Here is a 22,835-nt window from a genome sequence, read left to right as displayed (position 1 = left end):
TGTTAAGGGGGGAGGGTTCCTCGTGGTTGTAAAGGAGGACAGCCACCCAGGGTCTTCACAAGGGACAAGCAAGCAGTCTCTTTGAATCTACTCCCGACATGGGAGGATGCAGAGGGGGAGGCCCAAGGGGTCAGGCAAAGCTCACGATGGGGGGACAGATGAGACGGTGAGACTGGTAATTTTTCTCAATGGTTTCCATAGCTTCATGGAATGTTAAAGGCCTAAACTCGCCGCTCAAGCGGCAGAAAATATGGAAATACCTTAACGATCACCAATTTGAGGTAGTGGCATTTCAGGAAACGCATCTCAAAAAGGCTAAGGAACTTCGGCTATGCCACAAAAGCTATCCCTTAACTTATAGATTCTCTGCTAACACCAAGCAAAAGGGAGTTGCTCTCCTCTTTCTCATTTCGGCCAAATTCCAACCCAATGCCATAAAGGCTAACCTGGACGGGAGAATACTTATGGTGAAGGAGAAACTGAGGGGCAGACTTTTAACTTTTATTTCCATTCATGCCCCCAACTCTGGGCAAGCGCTATTCTTGACCACCCTTCTGGACTTGATTAGCGAGTTTGCGGAAGGACCCGTAGTACTTCTGGGAGACTTTAACCCATGGGTACTCATAGTACGGCCCGCGGGCCGGTGGCGGCCCAGCAAGCCTTCCTTGGCGGCCCGCGGACCTTGCAAACATCGTACCCATGTATTATTATTTTTTTTTTTTAAAGAGTGTCTGCTGCAGCGCGACTCTGAGAGTCTCTGCTGCTCTGTGGTGGCCGGGCGATTCTCTTATAGCCAGAGTGGAACTGCAGGGGCCTAAGATGAGGTGAAATACAACAAAGCCTCATTAGCATGCAAAGGGCCTTTAATGACCTGTGAAGTGCTTGGGTGCGGCTGTGTGTGTATGCGCCTGGAAGCTGTCACTGCCCAGGCACACACAGGCAGGGTGAGAAGACAGAGGGTGACAGATGGAGGTAGAGAGAGGGAGGGGGAGAGCGAGGGAGAGGAAGGGAGAGAGATGGAGGGAGGGAGAGAGAGAGGGAGAGAGAGTGAGAGAGAGAGAGGGAGAGAGAAAGAGGAGTGAGAGAGAGTGGGAGAGAGAGAGGGAGTGAGAGAGAGTGGGAGTGAGGGAGAGGGAGTGAGAGAGAGAGAGGGGGAGTGAGAGAGACAGAGGGAGGGAGAGGGAAGGAGCGAGGGAGAAAGGGAGGGCGCGAAGGAGAGAAGGAACAAGGGAGGGAGTGAGCGAGAGGGAGGGAGCGAGGGAGAGAGGGAACAAGGGAGGGAGTGAGAGAGAGGGAGTGAGTGAGAGGGAGTGAGGGAGAGAGGAGTGAGGGAGAGAGGAGTGAGGGACAGGGAGGGAGTGAGAGACAGGGAGGGAGTGAGAGACAGGGAGGGAGTGAGAGACTGAGGGAGTGAGAGACTGAGGGAGTGAGAGACTGAGGGAGTGAGAGACTGAGGGAGTGAGAGACTGAGGGAGTGAGAGACTGAGGGAGTGAGAGACTGAGGGAGTGAGAGACTGAAGGAGTGAGAGAGCGGGAATGAGAGAGACAGAGGGAGGGTGGGTGGTAGCGAGGGATAGAGAGAGGGAGCGAGGGAGGGAGGGAGAGAGGGAGTGAGTGAGTGAGGGAGAGAGGGAGGGAGTGAGGGAGACAGACAGAGGGAGGGAGCGAGAGAGAGAGAGGGAGCAAGACAGGGAGCGAGATAGGGAGGCAGAGAGAGAGAAAGAGAGCGAGAGAGGGAGTAAGTGAGGGAGGGAGAGAGATGTGTGTATGCCGGGTCTGGTGGCTCAGTGGACGAAGGCATCCGCTGCAGGGACCTGTGATCAACCTCATGGTCATAGTTTTTTTTGTTGATCTAGCCCGCACCCTCCCCCACTGACCCCGCCCCCACCGGTGCGGCCCTCGGACACAAACCACACTGTAAATTTGGCCCCTGAGAGAAAGTTTGTGAGTACCCATGCTTTAACCTAACCTGGCACGCTGATCTAGATAGTTCTCATTCTCATAGGGCGGCCATCAACAACTTCGCTAAAGGGATTAAACAGAAAATATAGACTTTGGGTCTTCGTGATACATGGCGCATGCTACTTCCTACCACCAGTGACTACACCTTCTTTTCACATGTACATCAGTCCTACCCCAGGATAGAATATATTGTCATCAGTCAATCGTTCCTGGGTCCGTTACGGGCAGCTCGGATTCTCCCGATTTCAATTTCAGATCATAGTCTAGTGACCATTAACCTGGCATGGGGAAACGCGAGACCTGGTACGCCCTGATGGTACTTTCCGATCTCAATCACCAGGGACAAAACCCTTTGAGATGAGCTACGGGCCTCCATCACTGAATAATTTGAACTATAACCCACAGGCCACTTCCCCGCCCCAAAACAACTGGGACGCGTTTAAAGCAGTCCTACGTGGTAAATGCATCAACTTAATGCTACTCTGAACAAACATCAAAGGCAAGAGTAGATCTCAAGAGGGATCTTTACACGGCCAAATACCCCTCCTCATGTCGCAACTCCAGCAAGACCTTAAGCGATGGAGTCCCTTGTTCATCTCTTGGGTGGATAAATGCCGTCAAAATGACAGTGTTGCCAATATTCCTATACTTATTTCAGGCGCTCCCGGTGGATCTAGATCGGGCTCTACGGCCTAGATTACGCTCTCTTGTTAATAAATTCATCTGGCAGGTTGGAAGAGCATGGCTGCCTTTTCACATGCTACGACGCTCAAAAAAGATGGAGGAGTGGCCCTTCCTGACTTTGTGCTTTCTCAGGCAGCACAGTTAAGGGTGGTTGTCGAATAGTCCATGATTGAGTCCAATAACATTGGCTCCACATGGACAGGGCGATAGTAGGCAGAACCATTTGGAATGTTGTTTTGAAACCAAAACAAGGCCGGCCAGTGAATGTGTATCTCAGCACCCCGACACAAACTACTTTTAAGTGTGGGACGAGATCACGAAAAAAGAGGGGTGGACCTCTTTCTCTTCCCCGTATGCACCCATCCATTTGAACCCTGATTTTCCTCCAGCACTACATGAAGAGCACTTTCACCGGCCGCATGAGGGGGGGCTGCTTGACGGCATCCGACATGTTCCACAAATATGACATGCTCACATTTGGGAACTGTCAAAGGGAGTTTAAGATCCCAACAAGCGTGCCTTACCATTACCTCCAAATCAAACACTGGGTATTCCTGCCACAGGTGAGAGGCGCCGCCACTAGAAAACGTACACCGATAGACAGGTTGATACGGAGGGCAGGCATCATGAAAGTGGCAATCTCTTCACTCTACACCATGTTATTAGCAATTTGCAACAAAAAAAGGGGTGCCCCTAATAACGTTTCCTATATCAGGGTAAAATGAACACATGTGAATACATTTATAGAAAACACTTCGACAAGTGGAACAAAAATATATAAAGCAAACAAGTACTGACCCAAATAGACACAAAAATATCAATTCAAAATTTGTTAATACAAATAAATATATTTTTTCTCATATTTTATTCTTTACATAAATAAATCTGAATATAGAAATGTGATACAGTGACACCAAATGGACATAGATAAATCTGTACATTCAATAGACTGCAGTTAATACCATAGTTATTACGTCAGTTTCTCAGTTTCTATTAAGCATCCTAATTCATTAGGTTCATGGTTCGCCAGATGTATAATGGTGCACTAACACATTTCAGAAATTCATTTGGTTATAAAAAGAGGCTAGTATACTTTTAGCCATGACATATTTGTGATATTATTTTCTCTCTCTCTCTCTCTCTCTCTCTCTCTCTCTCTCTCTCTCTCTCTCTCTCTCGCTCTTTCTCTCTCTCTTTCTCTCTCTCTTTCTCTCTCTCTCTCTCTCTCTCTCTCTCTCTCTTTCTCTCTCTCTCTCTCTCTCTCTCTCTCTCTCTATCTCTCTCTCTCTCTCTCTATCTCTCTCTCTCTTGTCATATAGATGCTTCTTTTCTATATACTGTGTTAAGTTAGCATGACTTTATTAAATGTTTAAACACCATTTTTTCCTTCGGCTTTAGTTTGCACACGACACATACTTGTTATTGTAGCTTTCAACCTAGAAGAACGATGTGATTTATTTGAGAATAATATGTTATTACTCTGATATCAGTTTTGCTTGGTACACTGTCTGCACAGTGAGTGCTGGAACCTTTAAGAATAACTCGACACAAGGTTGCTGTGAGGTCTGATCTTCGCACCACTTTAGACATAACACAAATACAGTTGCTGCCAACATTGGGCTCTAAGCGGGTTTAAGATAGAGTTACTGGGAATGCAAAGACACACTTGATGATGCCTCGCATGCAGAGAGCTGGTGGAAGATGATGTGATCCTCTGCCACTGAGATTTAGAGGTATGGGCCCGCCCTGCTAAAACCCAAAAGAGACCTTCATAGATATAATATTATACTAAATAGGGAGGGTGAGAAATAGGTGTTATTAATTCCTATTCATTTCAGCATTATAATATGCTATCACCGTTTGCTTACTATGGACTAGTAACTATGCTGATAACTTTGATTTTTATAATATGTTTGCTTGTTTTATATAAGATACTGCGTTTGAGAACCTTGCATTAGTAAATAAATATTTCAAATATGCACATGTCCTCTTTTACTCCACGTTCTGGTTTGAAATGATTATAGAGCGAAAGAGTGTTAATGTGTTCCACGATACCTGAGGTAACCTAAGTTCATGTTCTGGTTTGTCTAAGCATTGGGAGTTTGTTATGACCATTGAGACACTGTAGCTAGCTCGGAAAGGGGATTTTGGGTACTGAGGGGAGTTTTGGGTCATCCTAATTCACTGAGGTTCCAGATCTCTATGCACAGTTCTGTAGGAGAATGGAATCCCTGCTACATGGCGCCCATACGTTGGTGGTCTTATATCATGACACTCGAGTAGTAAATTATTCAATCCTTAACCCCTTCATTGCCGTTTCCGGAAAACGGTGGTGTCGGAAAACCTACCTATTTTTGAAATAGGTCTTTTCAAGCTTGAATCTATCTAAAACGGTTTCCTTGAATTACTACCCAGTTGTGCTACAAAGTAATCTTTGTTTTTTCACACTCCTGTGCTGTCATGGCCCAAGCCGTGGACATTCCGCAGCATAGTCGCATTGCGGTGCGTGATCATTTGCGGGCTTATAATGTTCCTTTGGAAGGCTTGGCTGTGATAATGGTGGTGAGTGCGGAACATGCTTATCCATACGAACTGTTTTATTCGTGGGTGACGTTTCCGGCGGTGGACGCAAATTCTGGTGTGTTCCACACGTACACTCCCACTCCTGTACCTAATGAGTATACTCCGTACAGAGCGCAGGAGGTTCCTATTGATGTTTGGCAGCATGGAGTTTGGTTTGGTGGCGCCCTACCCCATTCTTTAACCGCTCCGAGGTTAGGTCCTTTGTCCATTCCAGGCGCTAGCTGGCCTGTTTTGGCTGGATTTACTCCTCATCCTCTGCACGGCAATTGTAACGTGGCTGAACTCAGACGACTACATGTAGTCGCGATTGCCGTGATTAGAGCCTTAGGGCATTACATGGGCCGTAATCTTCCGGGTGGAGCCCCGGGGGGTGCGGCGCTTCCGGCCGGGCAGGGTGGTTTGAAAAGCAGTCCTGTTATGGTCAATTCCGTAATTGGGCAAGAAACCCCAGGATAAGGATGATTTTCCTTTCTGGCTTGCCGAGAAATTTGACCAGCTGGAAGCTGTATTTCCTAATACGACTCCTGGTGAAAAACACCGGATTCTTACGCTTAGTTTCCCGAAAGATTTGGCTCCTGAACTCGTTGACTGTGAGACCTGGAGTAAAACTTTTGCAGCGGTCTATGCGCGGTGCTACGGCACCCCGTCTATGTCCGTGCTGTCTTCGGTCCTTAAACGTGTTCATGATGATCACGGTCCGGAGTCAGATCAGATCAGATAAGCTTTATTCGATTTTAGTTTAAAAATCATAAAAGCATCAGCAATACATAAATAAAAACCGTAACATTTCGTAGACACAGTAACGGATAATTACAAAATTAATAAAACAAGATTAAATAAATATAACGAATCAGCTAATCAATATGCAAGGATTTCGTTATCAATGTAACAACTCTACTCAAACTTATGAGTGGTCTATTAATAGTGGGGTCTTAAAAATACTATTTTTTGGACAAAAGTTCAAAACCATTAAAGGCTAAAAAGTTGGTTCTATGTAATATGTGGGGAGCTCGGGTAAAAGTCGTACAGATCCCAAATGCGAATTGTGCCATGTCTTTCTTTGGGGTGGCAAAATCGTAAATAGGGGACAACATTACTGTTTTTGAATTTGATTAATACCGATGTCTTTGGGCAGCGTGCCTAACCATCCCACCCTCCTGACACTCAAGATACCACCATCTAACTCAGGTGGCAAAGGTCTATTGTTTTGTAGCCAGAAAATGGCCTTTTTTAGCAGGTCCTGCTGGGATTCGTGTGTTCCCTGGGTGAGGGCAGGGACCCCAGAGAGGACAGACACGTATGGGGCGGCTTCAGGAGGTAGGTTGATACGTGGCATTCTAACCAGAGCGGGTCTAGCCACTGTATGAGTTTTTAATACAGGTTTTAAGATTACTTTGGGGCCTGTTGGAATAGGTATACAGGGAGGCTGTATTTGAGTGACACCGTTCTTACAAGTACCAGACTTACACTTTTCGGGGGCGATGGAAGGGTTTGGGCAGACGGATGTAACCATTGTATTAGTTGGAGGAGGATACTTTCTGATTACTGCCTCGATGCTAATCAGCCTTTCCCCTAAATCATTGATTTTTATGACCAAGGGTGAGATTACAGCTGACAACAGTTGCTCAATTCGGGCCAATAAAGTCAATTGGGGAGACAAGACAGGGTCATCTAATTTGTCCGCGGCCGGGTCCTTCATTAGTGCTGTTGGGTTAGCGGGAGATAATATTGTGTACATGCGTAGTTCCCATTGTCAATTTCGCTGTCATGCTTCCCTCTAATGTTGAGACCCGGGGCGAAGCGTTTACTTGGTTGTGGTCTTTATTTACGGGAGGAGCAAGGTCCCGTGGGGAGCCATTAGAGTTTACACAATAGGTGCCCACAGTAGGGGAGGTTATTGCATCAGGGACGTACTTTGTGCCACACAGGGCGTTGAGCTCTTCCCAAATGGACATAATGTTTATGATAGTAATGAATACGCCAAAACAGTCAATAAAATTGAAGCATCACAATACCTCCTCCTGTGATAAGATCAAATGGGGTGGCCCGTCCCGTCCTCCTCGTGCCTCTGAGGGCCCGTCCTTTTCCCGGGCTTAGCCCCGGGCGCCGACCCGCGCGCGATCCCGCGACGCGGGGGCTCGCGCTGACCTTAAGCGCACCTCCGGGGGCGGGACAGGATGCACGCCTTCCTAGGCGCAGGTGGTGCTGGGGGATGTAGTCCCCGATCTGCCGCCTCGCCGCGATGGTTGGGAAGCGGCAGGCAGCAGGGAAGTAGAGAGCCTGGTGAGTGTTGCAGCAATGCAGCGCTGAGGCTGCAGTGGACGAAGAGCCCAAATGAAGACCTCCCAGGTCAGTGTCAGCCCAAGTCCCCAAGATAGTTTTGAAGGCGCTTATAGATTTATGCCTCTTTTATTCAAACAGATTCTCCCAAACGAGGCATGAAGTTGACACAAAATATCTCCCAGGATGCAGCATGGAGTTGAGGCAGACGTACTGCAAACTGCAGAAGAGCGGAGGACACACCTTGTGCGGGAAGAAAAAAGTGGAGCTAGAATCTATCCTGCTTTCCGTTTACAGCAGGCCATGCAGGATGCAAAGGTCTTTTTCACTATTTACTGTCCCCTTATCAATTCGACTTTCGGCTAAACAGTCACTATATGTGTCAGCGGGGGCTCACAGCTTATGCCCAGACCTCAGCGTTGTGAAGCTCTAGTGAGGAACAGCGTTCGCACATCGAAGCGGTCGCCGTGGCCTCTTTCGCCTCTTTCTCCTGACCTGCGGCGGGCTCCGTCTAAACCTGACAAGGGAGCATAAACCCTTCCTTCAAGAAAATGCTCTCGTGTTTAAGCAGGGGAAAAAGACACCGCCGAAAAAGAAATGCTCCGCTTCACTGCTTAATCCCAGGATCAGCTGCAAACAGCAATCATTCAGCAGGACCGGAGGAGCGAGAACGCCAGTGTGCTGCACGCCAGGAATGACCCACCATTGCTGGGGGCGGGGATGATCACGGTCCGGAGTCTGCGGTTGAGTTGGGTATGCGCCTGTGTGGCACCTTTGAGGTGGTTTGCGATCTGATCCTTGCGAATGTCAAGGGGGATGCAGTGAACTTTCAGGTTGCTAACGCTTTGGCAGCGCTCCCCGATGCCAAGAAACCCCGGCAGTTGGCGAAGATCATTGTGGCAGCTTATAAAACCGTGGGTCGCAATCCCAAGGGTCTTAAGCCTTTTTCTGTTAAGGAGAAAAAGCAGCCCCAGGGACAAACTTCGGAAACAGAGAATCAGCCCAAGTCCAAAAAACAAAATTGGCCTAAAAAACAGAAACAGGGAAAGCAACAGCAACAACAACAGACGCAAAATTCTCGCCCTGCGTCTCCGTTGCCTGCGCAGTCGGAACGTGTTAATGATTTGCGCGATCCCGTGATGATTAAGTCTCCTGATTGTTTTCAAACTTCTGACCAACGCTCTCCTCGTTCCTTTCAGGACTCATCGGCCCCGACAACTGGTGGAGGAGGGGGCGGCAGGGGTCGGGTGGCCATCAAGGACGTGACCAGCCCCGCCCGAGGAACGGTGCAGAAAAGCAGGTGGGCTCTACGCCTAAGAGACCGCAGTTTGCCAAGAAGAACGTCACAGCCTTAACAGCGCATCGATATGCCCCAGATAGTGAGAACGCGGATTCGGAATCTGACGTGGGCTCTGACCTTGCTGGACGGCGCGGCGGAGATTACCGTAGTGAGAGAGGTCCGCCGTCCACTACTGAAGGTGACAGCGACTGATACTTATGTTGTGATTGAAACAGCTGATACCAGAGTTGCTCCCCCTGATAGACTTTTTGAAATTGTCCTTTTAATAGAAGGTGACATACAGCGACCAATAAAAGGGGTATTTTGGGAAAATCTTTCGTCTACGTATGACATTTTGCTTTTGGAGGCTGACTGGCCCCCACCTTTTGTTGTCGCAGCTCTGCGAGGGGAGGAGGTAATCCTCCCCAGTTTCGCGAACACTGTCTCGAAAGTGGAAGCACTGCATTTTGCAGAAGAGTGGGCTCTGGATCCTGCGCCGGCTGTGTACCGGAATCAATGTGGTTGGGATAAATAGTCCCCGTGCCACGAAATTCCTTAGCGGTCTCAGCCGCAGCCTCAACCACAATATCCCATACGACGATCCTTGAACAATTGGAATATCAAGGTGTAATTGAAACGTGTGTGTCACCGATGAATAACCCTCTTTTTGCTGTGACCAAGCCGGACGGCTCATATTGTTTGATATTGGATTACCGGCATTTAAACTCGCATTGCCGTAACTGTGCAGTACAGAATACTCACGGCTCTGCCCTAGTGAATAGTCTTGTGCGTAAGCGGTTCAAAACCACGCTTGACATTTCCAATGGTTTTTATGCCCATAGATTGGACGGTCTAAGTTCCTAATGGACCTCCTTTACATGCGGCGGTGTGCAAAAAAAGTTGCGGCGTCTCCCTATGGGCTAATAGTCCTGGGGTTTTTTCCGCCCGCATTGTCTCTCTTTTGGAGAGAATCGACCCAGATGCTTGTTCATATGTGGATGACATATATCTCACAGACGATGAACTTTGGGAGCATCTGTGTCGAGTCAACAGTATAATTTGTAACTTTGCAGATCTAGGTTACAAGTTTAACTTTGCAAAATCGCACGTTGCAGAGTACAAAGTGTTGTTTCTGGGCTACGAGCTCAACAATGAGGGTAAAGGTTTAGCTCCTCACTTTCTGGAGAAATGCGCACAGTTGCGCTCTCCGACAACACTGAAAAAATTACAATCTTTACTGGGCTTCTTAAATTTCGGGAGAACATACATTCCGGAATACGCCCAGCGTATCAAGCCACTGTATGCTTTGATAAAACCATCTTTTTCCAAATCATGCTGGCTGCCTGAGCATTCAGCTATTCTGCAGTCTTTGCAAGCCGATCTGCTCGCTTCTGAATATTTACAGACTCGTGATAACCAGACCAACCTGGTGATAAGAATTATCCCTGGGACGGTAGGTTTCACGTACCTAACTTTTAATGAAGGAGATACAGTACCTATTGCTTACAAGTCACACTTGTACACTTCGGCTGAAATGCAATTTTCCACTGTGGAGAAAGTTTTGACGGCTGTGCAGATGGCAATTCTCAAGGAACGTGCTCTGTCACAGGGAAAACGCATGTTGGTTGTTACACCGTGTCCTGCCTTGGAGGCAGTTACGAAAGCCAGTGTACCAAATTCCAAAGCTTTGCACCCTCGGTGGATTCAATGGGCTGCATCCTTGACATCCCAGGATGTCACGTTTATTTTTGACGCCACTTTACGGTTGCAGGAGTACTTACAGTATGAATTCATTCATCCGGCTCCTTTAGCAATGCGGCCTTTGGAGGATTTCCATTGTATCATTTACACTGATGGATCGGCTCAGGTTGCGCATGGCTCTGAACATACCTACGTTTCCGCATGCGCCATTGTGGTCGGTGCCATGGTGAACGATGAGTTCAAGTACAGTGTCGTGCACACGCAGACGCTAGGGGACTGCACCGCACAATTAGCAGAACTTCGTGCTCTGATGCTTGCATTGGAGTACGCTGATCCTAGTGTGACGACTCTTGTCGTAAGTGATTCTTACTACTGTGTCCAGTCTTACAATGATAACTTGTTCTTTTGGATTCAGAATGAATTTCGTGATTTCGTGATTCCAAGGGTAGCACAATAAAACATAATATGATCTGGGTCCGAGTGGCCGAACTAAAAGAGAAGTTGCCACTTGTGTTTGTGATTCATACTCTTGGCCACCAGCGTGTGGGAGTCCACGCTGTCGGTAACTCGCTTGCTGATGAAGCGGCGAAGTCAGCAGTATCGAAATACTTAGTTGCAGCAGTTACACGGTCCAAAAGTAAGATAGATGATGTCATCTTGGCGGCTGTGGCTGCCACTGAGAAGGGAGGTAAATATCCTGTGGGGTTCCCTTCGAAGTACACATACCACTTAAGTCCCGATAAGGTTCCTTATGTGAAAATTCCTGATGTTGGTGAACGTTTGATTCCCAACATGGATCGCAGAGCTACTTTGATTACAGCGGCGCATGAAGGTGTGGCGTCTGCGCATGCGGTCGTCTCGGCCACTGTAACTCGGCTACAACAAAGGTTCTGGTGGCGGGGACTGTACAAACAGACGCGCGATTATGTCCTTCAATGTGATATTTGCCAGCAGATTAAGCCTTCGACTGCTGCGCGTCCGCCTCAGACACAGTTGTACATATCTAATAAGCCACTGGGGTATGTTTATCTAGATCACTGCGGTCCTTTTTCTTCTGATACTGCGTATAAATACATCTTAGTAGCAGTTGATTCATGCACACGCTTTGTGTGGGTATGGCCCCATTGCAGCGCTGATTCACGGACTGTCATAAGAGATTTGCGTGTCTTTGTAGGGATTTTTGCCTGTGGTACCTTCCATTCGGATCAAGGCGTATAAGGATGCAATGGTTTCGTTGGGGGTCCAAGTAAAGTTTTCGTCTCCATACAGACCTGAGGGTAACAGTGTAGTGGAACGAATGAACCGTAACTTAAAGCAATCTTTGACAGCTCGAGTTATAGGCACTGGCAGAAACTGGTTGGCCCATCTCAATGGCGTGCAGCGTGCTCTTAATAATCTCCCTTGAAGGTCTCTCTGTGGGCGGACCCCATACGAAATGCTCTTTGGTATCAAGATGTATGTACCTGACCTCGACGGTCTAGACTGCAAGGCCCAGGCCGCGGTCTTTGACGTAGATGAACATTGCAATGTTTTACAGGATCTACAAAAGACCAGAGACAGTCTTGCTAAGGAACATTTGCCCTCCACATCGGATGTTGCGTTGCAGATCCCGGTAGTTGGCTGGCTGCCCCAAGTTGGAGAACTGGTTCGAGAGAAGATCGATAACAAGAAAGAATTTGGTCCTTCATATCGACCTCGGTTCCCGTTCTTGGAGTGAAGGGCACAAGAACAGTCATTTTACCACCGCTTCCAGGTCGTAAGGAAAACAGATTTATCTCTATTGACAATGTCAAGATACACAGGGTGGCCGATTCTTCATAGCATGACGCCGGCAATCTCTTGTCCTTCGATTGTGAGAAATTCTGTGTTGCACCAGAGGTGGCCCTCGAGATGCCTGTTATTTCCAATCCTTTATGAAATACTTTTCCTATTAATGACCATGATGATCTGAATTACACCTATCCAACTGATTTATCAATGCCCGATTTGCAGACTCGTTTGGCCACGGAATCCAGATTCTCTTTTGACTCTGTTTCAGTACATTCGAAAAAACCCTCACGTTTTGCAATTTATGCCACTTTATTTAAAAAACATTTTTTAATTCCCCCTTGGACTTATATTTGGGTGATATTTTTTGCAATTTATCTTTTTATGTCAATTGGTTTTGTATTTTATTTTTTCCGTCTGGTCGATGGACACTATGTCAAAGAGAGAACAGGAATTCGGCACCTTAATGGAACATTGGCCCCACTTTCCTCATCACATTCAGCACACAAACTGAAAAGAGATTTGAATACAGTTAACATCACTGCTTGGACTGTTCTTGATGGGATTGTGTGGGATGCGGTTAGATTTCAAATCCATGGCCCCACTGAAGTGATTAATGTTCCGAATGTGCTTAGAGTGAACATGGGGGATGTAGTGAAACAAAACATAAATTCTGATGATTGGGATATTCAGGCCGTGGAAGCATTATTCACTGATTTGAAATATTATGCTGCCTTTGATGCTGAGGATTTATAATTAGATTCTGTTAATTATGGTGATTTGTTTTGCTTCCAACATTTTGGTAATCATTTTCTGCATAAGACAAGTTCCAGAAGGGTTACTGTAAATTACACTCAGTGGGAACATTGCCCAGCACCCATTACAAGGCAGCTCTAGTACTTTTTTGAATAAATACACTTATTTTACTGACTTTAATCAATCAAGTCCTGAGTCCTTTTATTTTAAAATGACACAAAAGTCCATGTCCAAGGTTAGACTTACCGATACTAAATTATTGTATTCGAAGTCCTTTCTTGACAAATTAGCTGTTGAGGGCTATGAGCTATGGAAGGAAACCATTGACCTTAAATCAGTTGGGGTTCTAGAAGTTGGCAGGTACAAGGCACTGAGGCTTTGCACCGTGCATGTCTCATCCCAAATCATATGTTGTTTTTAAATTCAACTATTTCACAGACAACATGCTTTGGCTTGGCTACTTCAAAAAAGTTGAATACACCTGTTATTCCTGATTTGGAAGAATATTCCGGTTGGGGTAATTACACTAAATTATCCATTCGAGATTTGCAGACATTATTGCATAATTCATCCTTTAACATATCCAGTTTGGATGCTAAGGGTTGGCTGTTATGGCAAAGGAGCTCTGATTCTTGCCAACGTCGCTTTCTGGGTTTGACTGAAGGTTTTACACAAGTCAGACCTGATCCCCGTTTTGATGCTGATCACACTGTTACCACTTACTCAGTGGGCAAATTGTGTCAGAATTGGCTACAGCATTCCACATTAGGTGCAGTTAAACTACATCTATCCCAGTTAAATGATAATGTGGATTTAAATGATTTTATAAAAGGCCCGGCTAATGGTAGATCTAAAAGATGGATTTATGCAGTTTTCAATGAAATCTGGAAATTTGCTCAAATTGAGGCTGCTAAACGCCTAAGGGCAATTACCAAGCTAATTTGGAAAAGGTGCTTGCAGTTGTCGATAACAGTATTAACATGCTTTCTTCCCGAATTTACACGTTGAATAATATTGTTTCTTGTGTTGTTGACATTGTGAAAGATGAGGTGTATGTATTATACCATGGTCAAAATCAATTGCGTTCTGTAATGCAGTTTGCATGGACACTGCAGACACTTAAGGCTGGGCGTGTGCCCTGGAGTTACATGAACGGGTCTTCCCTCTTTGCCCCATTTAATTTGACTGACAAACAACCCATGCTTTCAATGCGTGACGCATCATTTTCTATGTTACATATTGAAAGGTTAGAATCTCTACCGTTCTCTGTACCTGAGGCAACTGCTGCAACGTGGCTTATCCATGGATTAATCACATTACCATTCGCATTGTACAAATTTACTAATTGTATGCGGTATATTGCAATAGGTCGATATGAACCACTAGGTAGCGCGTTCCTCCATGAGGCATGGTCTCTACCATACACATACAGATGCCTGAAGGATGGAAAGGAAAGTCGCCTGACCGTTCATTAATATGCAGACACATCCAGTTACACGGTTCTTGTAACCAGGACCGGCCAAATTTAGCCTGTGTTTTAAAAGGCACACCAGTTCCCGCAATAGTTCCCACATTCACATTATTGACGAATGGTAGTTATTTGCTTTTAAATAACGAAGAGTGTTGTGGTTTAATTATCGGTATCGCTTATGTGGTAACAGTATCAGAACGTGTGGCCTGTTGCAAAAATGTTCTGTATCCTCCCACACATGGGAATTCAGATGTTTCCATCTGGCCGCGCATCCCAACCTTAAAAGCAGAGTTCAATGGTATGAGTAGAATAAGAGCCCTTTTGTCTCAAAAAGAAGTGGCCCTGAGCTCGGCCCGAGAAACTTTTGTCCTTCACATAGCTAATACACGCACAGAGGTGCAGGCACTTTTAAATACTGATTTGCCGTTTCATTTTTGCGAGCTGGTTCATCAAATCTTTAATGCCTCCTCCACGTCTGGCCTCGCTCACTTTTTTAAATTGGTTAGCAGTGGTCTTGAGACTTCCTTTGAGAAAATATTTAGTGTCATCCCCGCGTTTTTTCATTCTATATTTTCAAGCCTGTTTGGCGGATTCCCTGTTTTGCTAGCATTAGCTCCAGGCGTTTTGATAATATTTTGTTTTATTAAACATGGATGCCCATCCTGCGCTAGGAGCCGCTCAGCCCCTCCTGACACTATTTCGTAACTGGATGCTTGATTACCATGGCACCCTGCCGCTTGCGACTTTAAGCACGGCATTTGGATTATCATTTCGATTTTCATATTTCACATGTGTCCAGCCTGTGTTTCATTGCCTGAGCTGCGATTTCGACTGGGCCCTTGATTTGTGTCTCTGCTTGACGGTGTCTCCTGACGTCGATTTTAATCATCTGATGAGCCCCGTAGTTGCTCACGAGTTGGTTTGTTCTGGCGAAAGGATTATGGCTTTGGCAGTGATGCATGGACTAATGGGTCAGTGGGACATACTCGCAGCGGCGCATGAGTTCCTGGCACATAGCGTTCTTGAGAACCCACCGAGTTGTCCTCTGATGTTGCTAGAGGATCTGGTGCTGGAGGAGCACTTATGTTCTTTCCCATTACTTAATTGGATGGCTGAACTGTTTTCGGATGATGACAGTGATTTCATGTTGGAAGCTGTTGCTGCATATTTTGCATATTCTGTCCAATCATGAGATGCCTTGGAGACTTTGATTATTAAGGCACGTGACTGTTTGTATTTTTGGAAGGTGCCTTTTTCTTACGAACATTTGTTTTTATACGCCCCAGGCCTATTACTTTTAACTGCAGAGGCCTTGCGTTGAAGACTTTTGATAAAATTTGTTTGGCCACTGTAGGCATTCATATATATTTTTTATATTTAACTTAGCTCAATCTTGTTGAACTCTGCTTTCATGTTATGCCTCTATTCTAGTGTTGGCTTTCCTTATTTTTGACCGTGCTCGGATCATTGGGGGGGTGTCATATAGATGCTTCTTTTCTATATACTGTGTTAAGTTAGCATGAGTTTATTAAATGTTTAAACGCCATTTTTTCCTTCGGCTTCAGTTTGCACACGACACATACTTTTTATTGTAGCTTTCAACCTAGAAGAACGATGTGATTTATTTGAGAATAATATGTTATTACTCTGATATCAGTTTTGCTTGGTACACTGTCTGCACAGTGAATGCTGAAACCTTTAAGAATAACTCAACACAAGGTTGCTGTGAGGTCTGATCTTCGCACCACTTTAGACATAACACAAATACAGTTGCTGCCAACATTGGGCTCTAAGCGGGTTTAAGATAGAGTTACTGGGAATGCAAAGACACACTTGATGATGCCTCGCATGCAGAGAGCTGGTGGAAGATGATGTGATCCTCTGCCACTGAGATTTAGAGGTATGGGCCCGCCCTGCTAAAACCCAAAAGAGACCTTCATAGATATATTATAATAAATAGGGAGGGTGAGAAATAGGTGTTATTAATTCCTATTCATTTCAGCATTATAATATGCTATCACCGTTTGCTTACTATGGACTAGTAACTATGCTGATAACTTTGATTTTTATAATATGTTTGCTTGTATTATATAAGATACTGCGTTTGAGAACCTTGCATTAGTAAATAAATATTTCAAATATGCACGTGTCCTCTTTCACTCCACGTTCTGGTTTGAAATGATTATAGAGCGAAAGAGTGTTCATGTGTTCCACGATACCTGAGGTAACCTAAGTTCATGTTCTGGTTTGTCTAAGCATTGGGAGTTTGTTATGACCAATGAGACACTGTAGCTAGTTCGTTAAGGGGATTTTGGGTACTGAGTTGACTTTTGGGTCATCCTAATTCACTGAGGTTCCAGATCTCTATGCACAGTTCTGTAGGAGAACGGAATCCCTGCTACACTCTCTCTATCTCTCTCTCTCTTTTTTCTTTTTTTCCTTCCTGGTTAAGTCTGTGTGCTCTACCACTCCTAACCAGTGACCCAGTTTCTGTGCTTCGACCCTAAAACAGAAACTGTGGAATGACGTCCTATAATTAGCCACAGTTTGAATTTACAAAACATACATGACAAAAATGGCTTCCTACAAGACCATTTTGCTTCGGCTGGGTTGCAGCTTAGAAGTACTGCATTACTTATGTGTGACGGAAAAGTGCCTTTAATGTGTTAGAAAAGATTATTTTTATGTAGTGCCTAATCAGCTTTGAGGTATGCTGTGTGCGCTTAAAGGGTTTGGGTGATTGTTGTATAAAAATGTAGCATACTAGATACTGAGAAAAGCAACAAGCCATAGTAAGCAAAAAAAAAATGTGTTTTCACCGTGTAGATAAAACTGCTTTGAGGAATGGGCATAATCTAACGCAATCATTGTTATTTTCCACTTTTAAAAATCTATGAACAATAGATTGCTGATAACTAGTGGAAATGTAACTTTGGAATAAGTTATGTTGTGCTGTTAAATCCAGTGGCGCAGTGGGCAAGGGACCCACGACTGGGTATACCCATCCACTAAGGGCAAAAAGTGTAACTGCAGCAAATGATGCACAAATTGCTGAATGATTCAAACATTCTCCCCCAGCCAAGAGATCTGGGTAAAATCCATCGTTTTTTTGTCCACTACGCCACTCCAGTTTGGGCAAATCAGTCTTGACCCTGTGCCTCATGGGAACAGTCGAGACCGAACTGCCAAGCCAGGTCCTCCCTGTACCGGGAAGAAGCATCCTGTGAGCTAAAGACTGATGATGGATTCAACCCAGATCTGTGAGGGTTTGAAAAGTTTCAGCACTCAGTCCATCATCTCCTTGTGTTTGCTTTGTTGGCCCTAAGTTGGCAGGTTATGCCCAGACGTGAGTCCGTTGCTCACTTTCCCACTGGATTCAAGCTAGCCTGGCTGATGGAGGGTGTTACCCCGAAACCGGTCCCAGGATGCTTGTTTCCAGTCCAGGGAAGACATGGCTTGGCAGTTTGGGCTGGACTGTTCCCATGCGGCACAGGGTCAAGACTGATTTGCATATAGCTGTTTCTCAACTGGGGTGGCGAAGTGAGCTAAAGAATGATGATGGATTCAACCCAGAGCTGTGACTGGGGGTGAGTGTTTGAAAAGTTTCAGCACTCCTTCCATCATCTCCTTGTGTTTGCTTTGTTTGCCCTAAGTCGGCAGGGTATGCCCAGACATGGCTCCCTTGCTCTCTTTGCCATTAGATTCAAGCTAGCCTAGCTGATGAGGGTTGCGACCCCGAAACCGGTCCCAGTATGCTTGTTTCCGGTCCAGGGAAGACATTGCTTGGTATTTCGGACTAGGCTGTTCCCATGAGGCACAGGGTGAAGACTGATTTGCATGTAGCTGTGTCTCAACTGGGGTGATAAATTGTGAGCTAAAGAATGATGATGGATTCAGCCCAGATCTGTGGCTGGGGGTGAAAGTTTCAGCACTCCGTCCATCATCTCCTTGTGTTTGCTATTCTTCATCACTGGGCAGCTCCTCGTTGGGCCGGCGCTGCAATGCCCAACGGGCCCCGGGGGCTTTTTGCCGGATATCTTCTCGGTTTGCCGTCACTAAGCTGGATTGTATAGATGTGAGGGTGCCTTTATATAGTGAGTAAAAATGGGATAGTGAATGTGCAGTAAAAATGGCTTCTTGATTCTCCAACCCTTTTTTCGAGGAGTACCTGGGCCATGATTAAAAACCGACTAGAGAGTCATGGACTGAAATGGAGAAGATTAAACCCATGTCAGTCCTAGTGAGTTGTGGAGGGGGTCAACATGTTTCTTGCCTCAAAATGTCCCAATGGGATCTAGGCAATTCTTCAGGACTGTCAAAGTCCTCTTCTACTCTAAGGGGGCTGCGTGTGGTGTTCCGCCTTTAGGAACTATGTGTCACGTCCCCTTAAGTATGGATTCTGTAGTAATCCTAGAAGTGTAAAACAAATGTGAAAGAACTATTACCTAAGTTATAGGTATACCTTCTGGAAAATAATGCACCTAGAAGGGTGAGATGGAGTTGCCTCTACAGGGACGTGATGTGATGGAGAAGCTCGCTAAATATTGCTAGTAGGACCCACTGTGGTCCTCGCGGTGCCAGAGTCAGAAGCACCCCTCAGAGAGTCCTTCCCTGGTTCACTAGTAAGGCACTGACACTTTTCTTCAACCTGTTCTGCAACAGTTACCCATTGCTTCCTCTCTGGGCCTAAGCCCCAGAAAAACTAGAGCCCATTGCTGCAACCTAATGTGGGTAGTGCTCGAGAGGGGAGGGGAGAGCCTCACAAACCATGTGTTTGATGTTAATATTAAGAGAGTGGTCGTGCTATGGTTTCCATATTGTGCTACACCTCCGCTATCACTCCCACAATTTAGTGGTGCAGTGAAAGAAGAAGTTGTCTCGTATTATTTCGCCCTAGGTTTCATTGCTGTCAGTACAAGATTGGTATGTGAGCTAGAGGTTGAAACAAGCCACAACCTGCTTCCTCTGATACAACAGATATTACAATTCTAACACCTGCTTGCATAATGTGACACTTGTATATCTTTGTAAAAGTCTATCCTTGCTTTTCTGCTTTCTCCTCTAGTTGCCCTCTCTTCTCTCTTCTTATGTCTTCACATTCCTCTGTTTCCAACCAAGCTTACTTTCCCTGAGTGCTTGCTCTGTGCTAATTCATTCTCAGCAAACTTGCTCTTCCTGTTTTTCCCACTTACATCTTGATCTCTCACTATTCAGTCTTCCTGACGTCTTTCCTTTCCAGAGTCTCCACCCCTCTTTTCTATTTCATGCTCCTCTGTTTCCCTTTGTCTTGGTCCTTCTCCAACCAGAGGCTCCTACTTAATTTCCCATGTCTACCACTAGATACTTTTTCAACTATCTGCCCCTTCACCATGACAGTTCTTCTCTAAGCTGCACTACCTCTATGACTTATCTTCATTGACCGTTTTGCCCTGCCTGCTTAGTTTATATGACTCACTATAGCTCATGAGCTGTTCCCGTAACATCTGCATGTTACCATCCGGGCAGCATGTGTTCAGAACTGGAGCTTGCTGTAGCCTATTAACAGAACTTGTAACTATTTAATCAGGCTGTTTCCCAACAACCCCATAGTTTCTGCGGTTGGCTACATAACGTTTTGGCTGTCTTTCACAGACCGCATTGTAACAAACATTTTAACATATACTTAATGTACACTGCTTGGGAATACTCATTATTCCTTTACCATAGACTTGTATATAATGATAATAAACGAAAATGTTCTAAAATATAATCTGTTGAAAAATGTTTCATTATGTTTCCTGTTTAGGAATAAATAGTTTTTTGTATTTTTCTCTTGTAGTGCTTTTGTTTTGAAGAGCAGAGACTCAACCCACATGAAGAGGTTGACATGCCAGTATTCTTTTTCATCGATCCGGAATTCGCAGAAGATCCAAGAATGGCCAGGGTTGACACCATCACTCTTTCTTATACCTTTTTTGAGGCAAAAGAAGGAACTTTATTGCCACTTCCTGGATATAGTTATAAATAAATTTACCAAGGACATATGCTCCATGCATATTTGAACATTCTAGAACAAAAGGAGGATGCTACCTCTTTTCAGAACTTAAGCAAGTTGTCAAGGAGGAAAACAATAAACGAAGAGGGAAAACAATGAAGCTGAAACATTTTAAAATGAAGTTGGGTTTGAAACACAGTCTCTGATATTAAAAACTGGTATAAGACAATTTAGTTTGTACAGACTACCTTTTAATCCTGAGGCAATCATAAATTCACAGTGTAGCTGAATGAAGCATGGCTGGAAGTGAATAACAAATACAAAGAGCTTTAAGAGATGGGATTATTTTTTTCCTACTGTTGGGTCTTAGACGGTCATGACAGGTTCTATGCTTATGTTCGTTAATGGGCTGTGTTTTGTTTTAAATGTTGAATTTTAGTACTGGCAGATGCTCCCTGGGAGAGGTGCTGTTGGCATCACATCTAGTACATAAAATATGGATCTGTCATAAATGACATGGAGTCTACCTGATTTCTTATATAACTCTTTTATCCTGTCAAATGAGATTTGCTCTGCACTGAATACTCCTGCTGCATACTTATTGTATGATTATGTTTTAAACCTTTGATTCATCGGCATGGAAAAAACTGTGAAGGCAATCATTAATATAAATACTGACTCTAAGTTGCGTATGTCTCATGTTTCACTATATCGTACAATTTGGGCACCAATGAGAATTTGCCTAGCTTAAGTGAAGGTAAGTTTCAATTCTATTGCGGACACGGATGCAAGGATTAGGCTTTCAACAGATGCCATAAAAACATTAAAAAAAAAATCCCATGAACACCTGGAAAACAACAAAGCTCATAAGTCCTTCCTCAGTCTCCACGACCAGATCCCAGTATTGTCCTCAGTTGCTGCTCCTTCTATCCCTTTCTTCTCTTGAATCAAAGGTTTCAACCATCTCACACATCTTGTTTTGCTCCATGAGTCCCTGCAATGATATGTAATGTTAGTGCCCAGCACACCACCTTTGTGAACAGAGAGTACCAGTTGAGAATCCTTCAATAACGCCTACAGAAAACCACTTCTTTGTAAAGGCAATACCGACATTACAATGGGTTGAAACAACCTGTTGGGTACAAATAATCGACACTATTGTGAACTATAAGACAAAATCAAAGTAGTTACTTCATAACTGGGAGGGTTATGTATCATTGAACTCCGGGTGGGATACTCCTCACCTCCGTGTCCTTAATAGAATTAAAACTTACCTTTACTTAAGGTATGCAAATTTTCTTTGTATGTCCGGACCGGAGGCAAAGATTACCCTATTTCAAAGCTCACTCACCACCAACCAGGTGATATCCACCACCGGCTCAAAATAGAATCTCTTGAAAGTAGAGTCCGAATACCATTCCGCAGCACGCATGAGATCCTCCAGATGTGCACCCAAAGCTTTGGAAGCCATTGCCTTTCGTAGTTGAATATTCCCCAAATGTTTTGGTATCTATGCCAGCTTCTTGCGTCACCCAACAGACCCAACGGGCTATGGTTGGGGGGCACAGCGGGGGGGGGGAAGGGTAACCGCCTTCTAAGGGTTTCTCAGAGCAATGAGGATTTGTTTCTCCGCAGGACTTCGCACCTAGTCTGTCATCTGCCCCTATGCCTTGAGGAAGTGCACCACACAGAGCTTAAGAGACTGCAAAAGCAGGATAAGAAATTGATTTAGTACACCAGCTGACTGTGAAAACCATCCTAATAGGGGGGAAAACACAGGATGTTATGTCCAAAGCTCAAACATCAGACACTCTTCTACAAGAGATCAGGCACAGTAACATGGCCAACTTGGCTGAGAGCTCTTTTCGAGATAAAAACCAATTTGGTTGCCATGACAAAAAAGGATTGACGACTAGATTCATGTCTCAAAGGGCTGTATAATGCGGCTCCGGGAGAAGAGAAAGCTGAATCCCCAAAGTAGCCTGCAGAAAGAGGGGTGTTCACCCACAGAGACCCCTCTCACAAGGGCATGTCCCGCTAATATTGTCGAGCAGAAGGTGTTAATTGATTGATACGCCAGACCTTACTCTGCAAGACTTGAGAGGAAGTTTAGAACTTGCATACTTCAGCGCCCATGGGATCCACATCCTGTCACAAACACCTACTTACCCATTTTGTCCAGGATAAACTGTAATGCTTGGTAGTGCTGTTGGCCCAGGCTTTGGAGAGCAGGAACTCAGCATGGCTTGAAAGGCCTAGTTGCTGCGTCAAGCATTGCTTGTAATCTGCCACACTATCGACGACAGGGGGCCCTCTTCCCCCAATCAGTGGGGCACTAAGTCCAGACTCCTCAGAATGTGAGGAAACTTGAGCACCAG

The 22,835-nt window shown here is 45.2% G+C and overlaps 1 protein-coding gene across 2 annotated transcripts in view; it reads left to right on the top strand.

The window, feature by feature from the left end:
- Positions 1-21,141, top strand: part of COX11 (cytochrome c oxidase copper chaperone COX11) — a 118,471-nt gene extending 97,330 nt beyond the window's left edge. For both annotated transcript variants that reach the window (XM_086930859.1, XM_086930860.1), the window contains one exon: positions 20,302-21,141. In XM_086930859.1, coding sequence (XP_086786985.1) covers positions 20,302-20,490 — 189 coding nt within the window. In that variant the 3' untranslated portion in view covers positions 20,491-21,141. The remainder of the gene's footprint in view (positions 1-20,301) is intronic.
- The last annotated feature ends 1,694 nt before the right edge of the window (positions 21,142-22,835 follow it).

This window comes from Lissotriton vulgaris, chromosome 7, assembly GCF_964263255.1.
Source record: "Lissotriton vulgaris chromosome 7, aLisVul1.2, whole genome shotgun sequence".
Lineage (NCBI taxonomy): Eukaryota > Metazoa > Chordata > Amphibia > Caudata > Salamandridae > Lissotriton > Lissotriton vulgaris.
The sequence above is the reverse complement of the archived record's forward strand: the minus strand, read 5'-3'. Positions and strand labels throughout refer to the sequence as shown.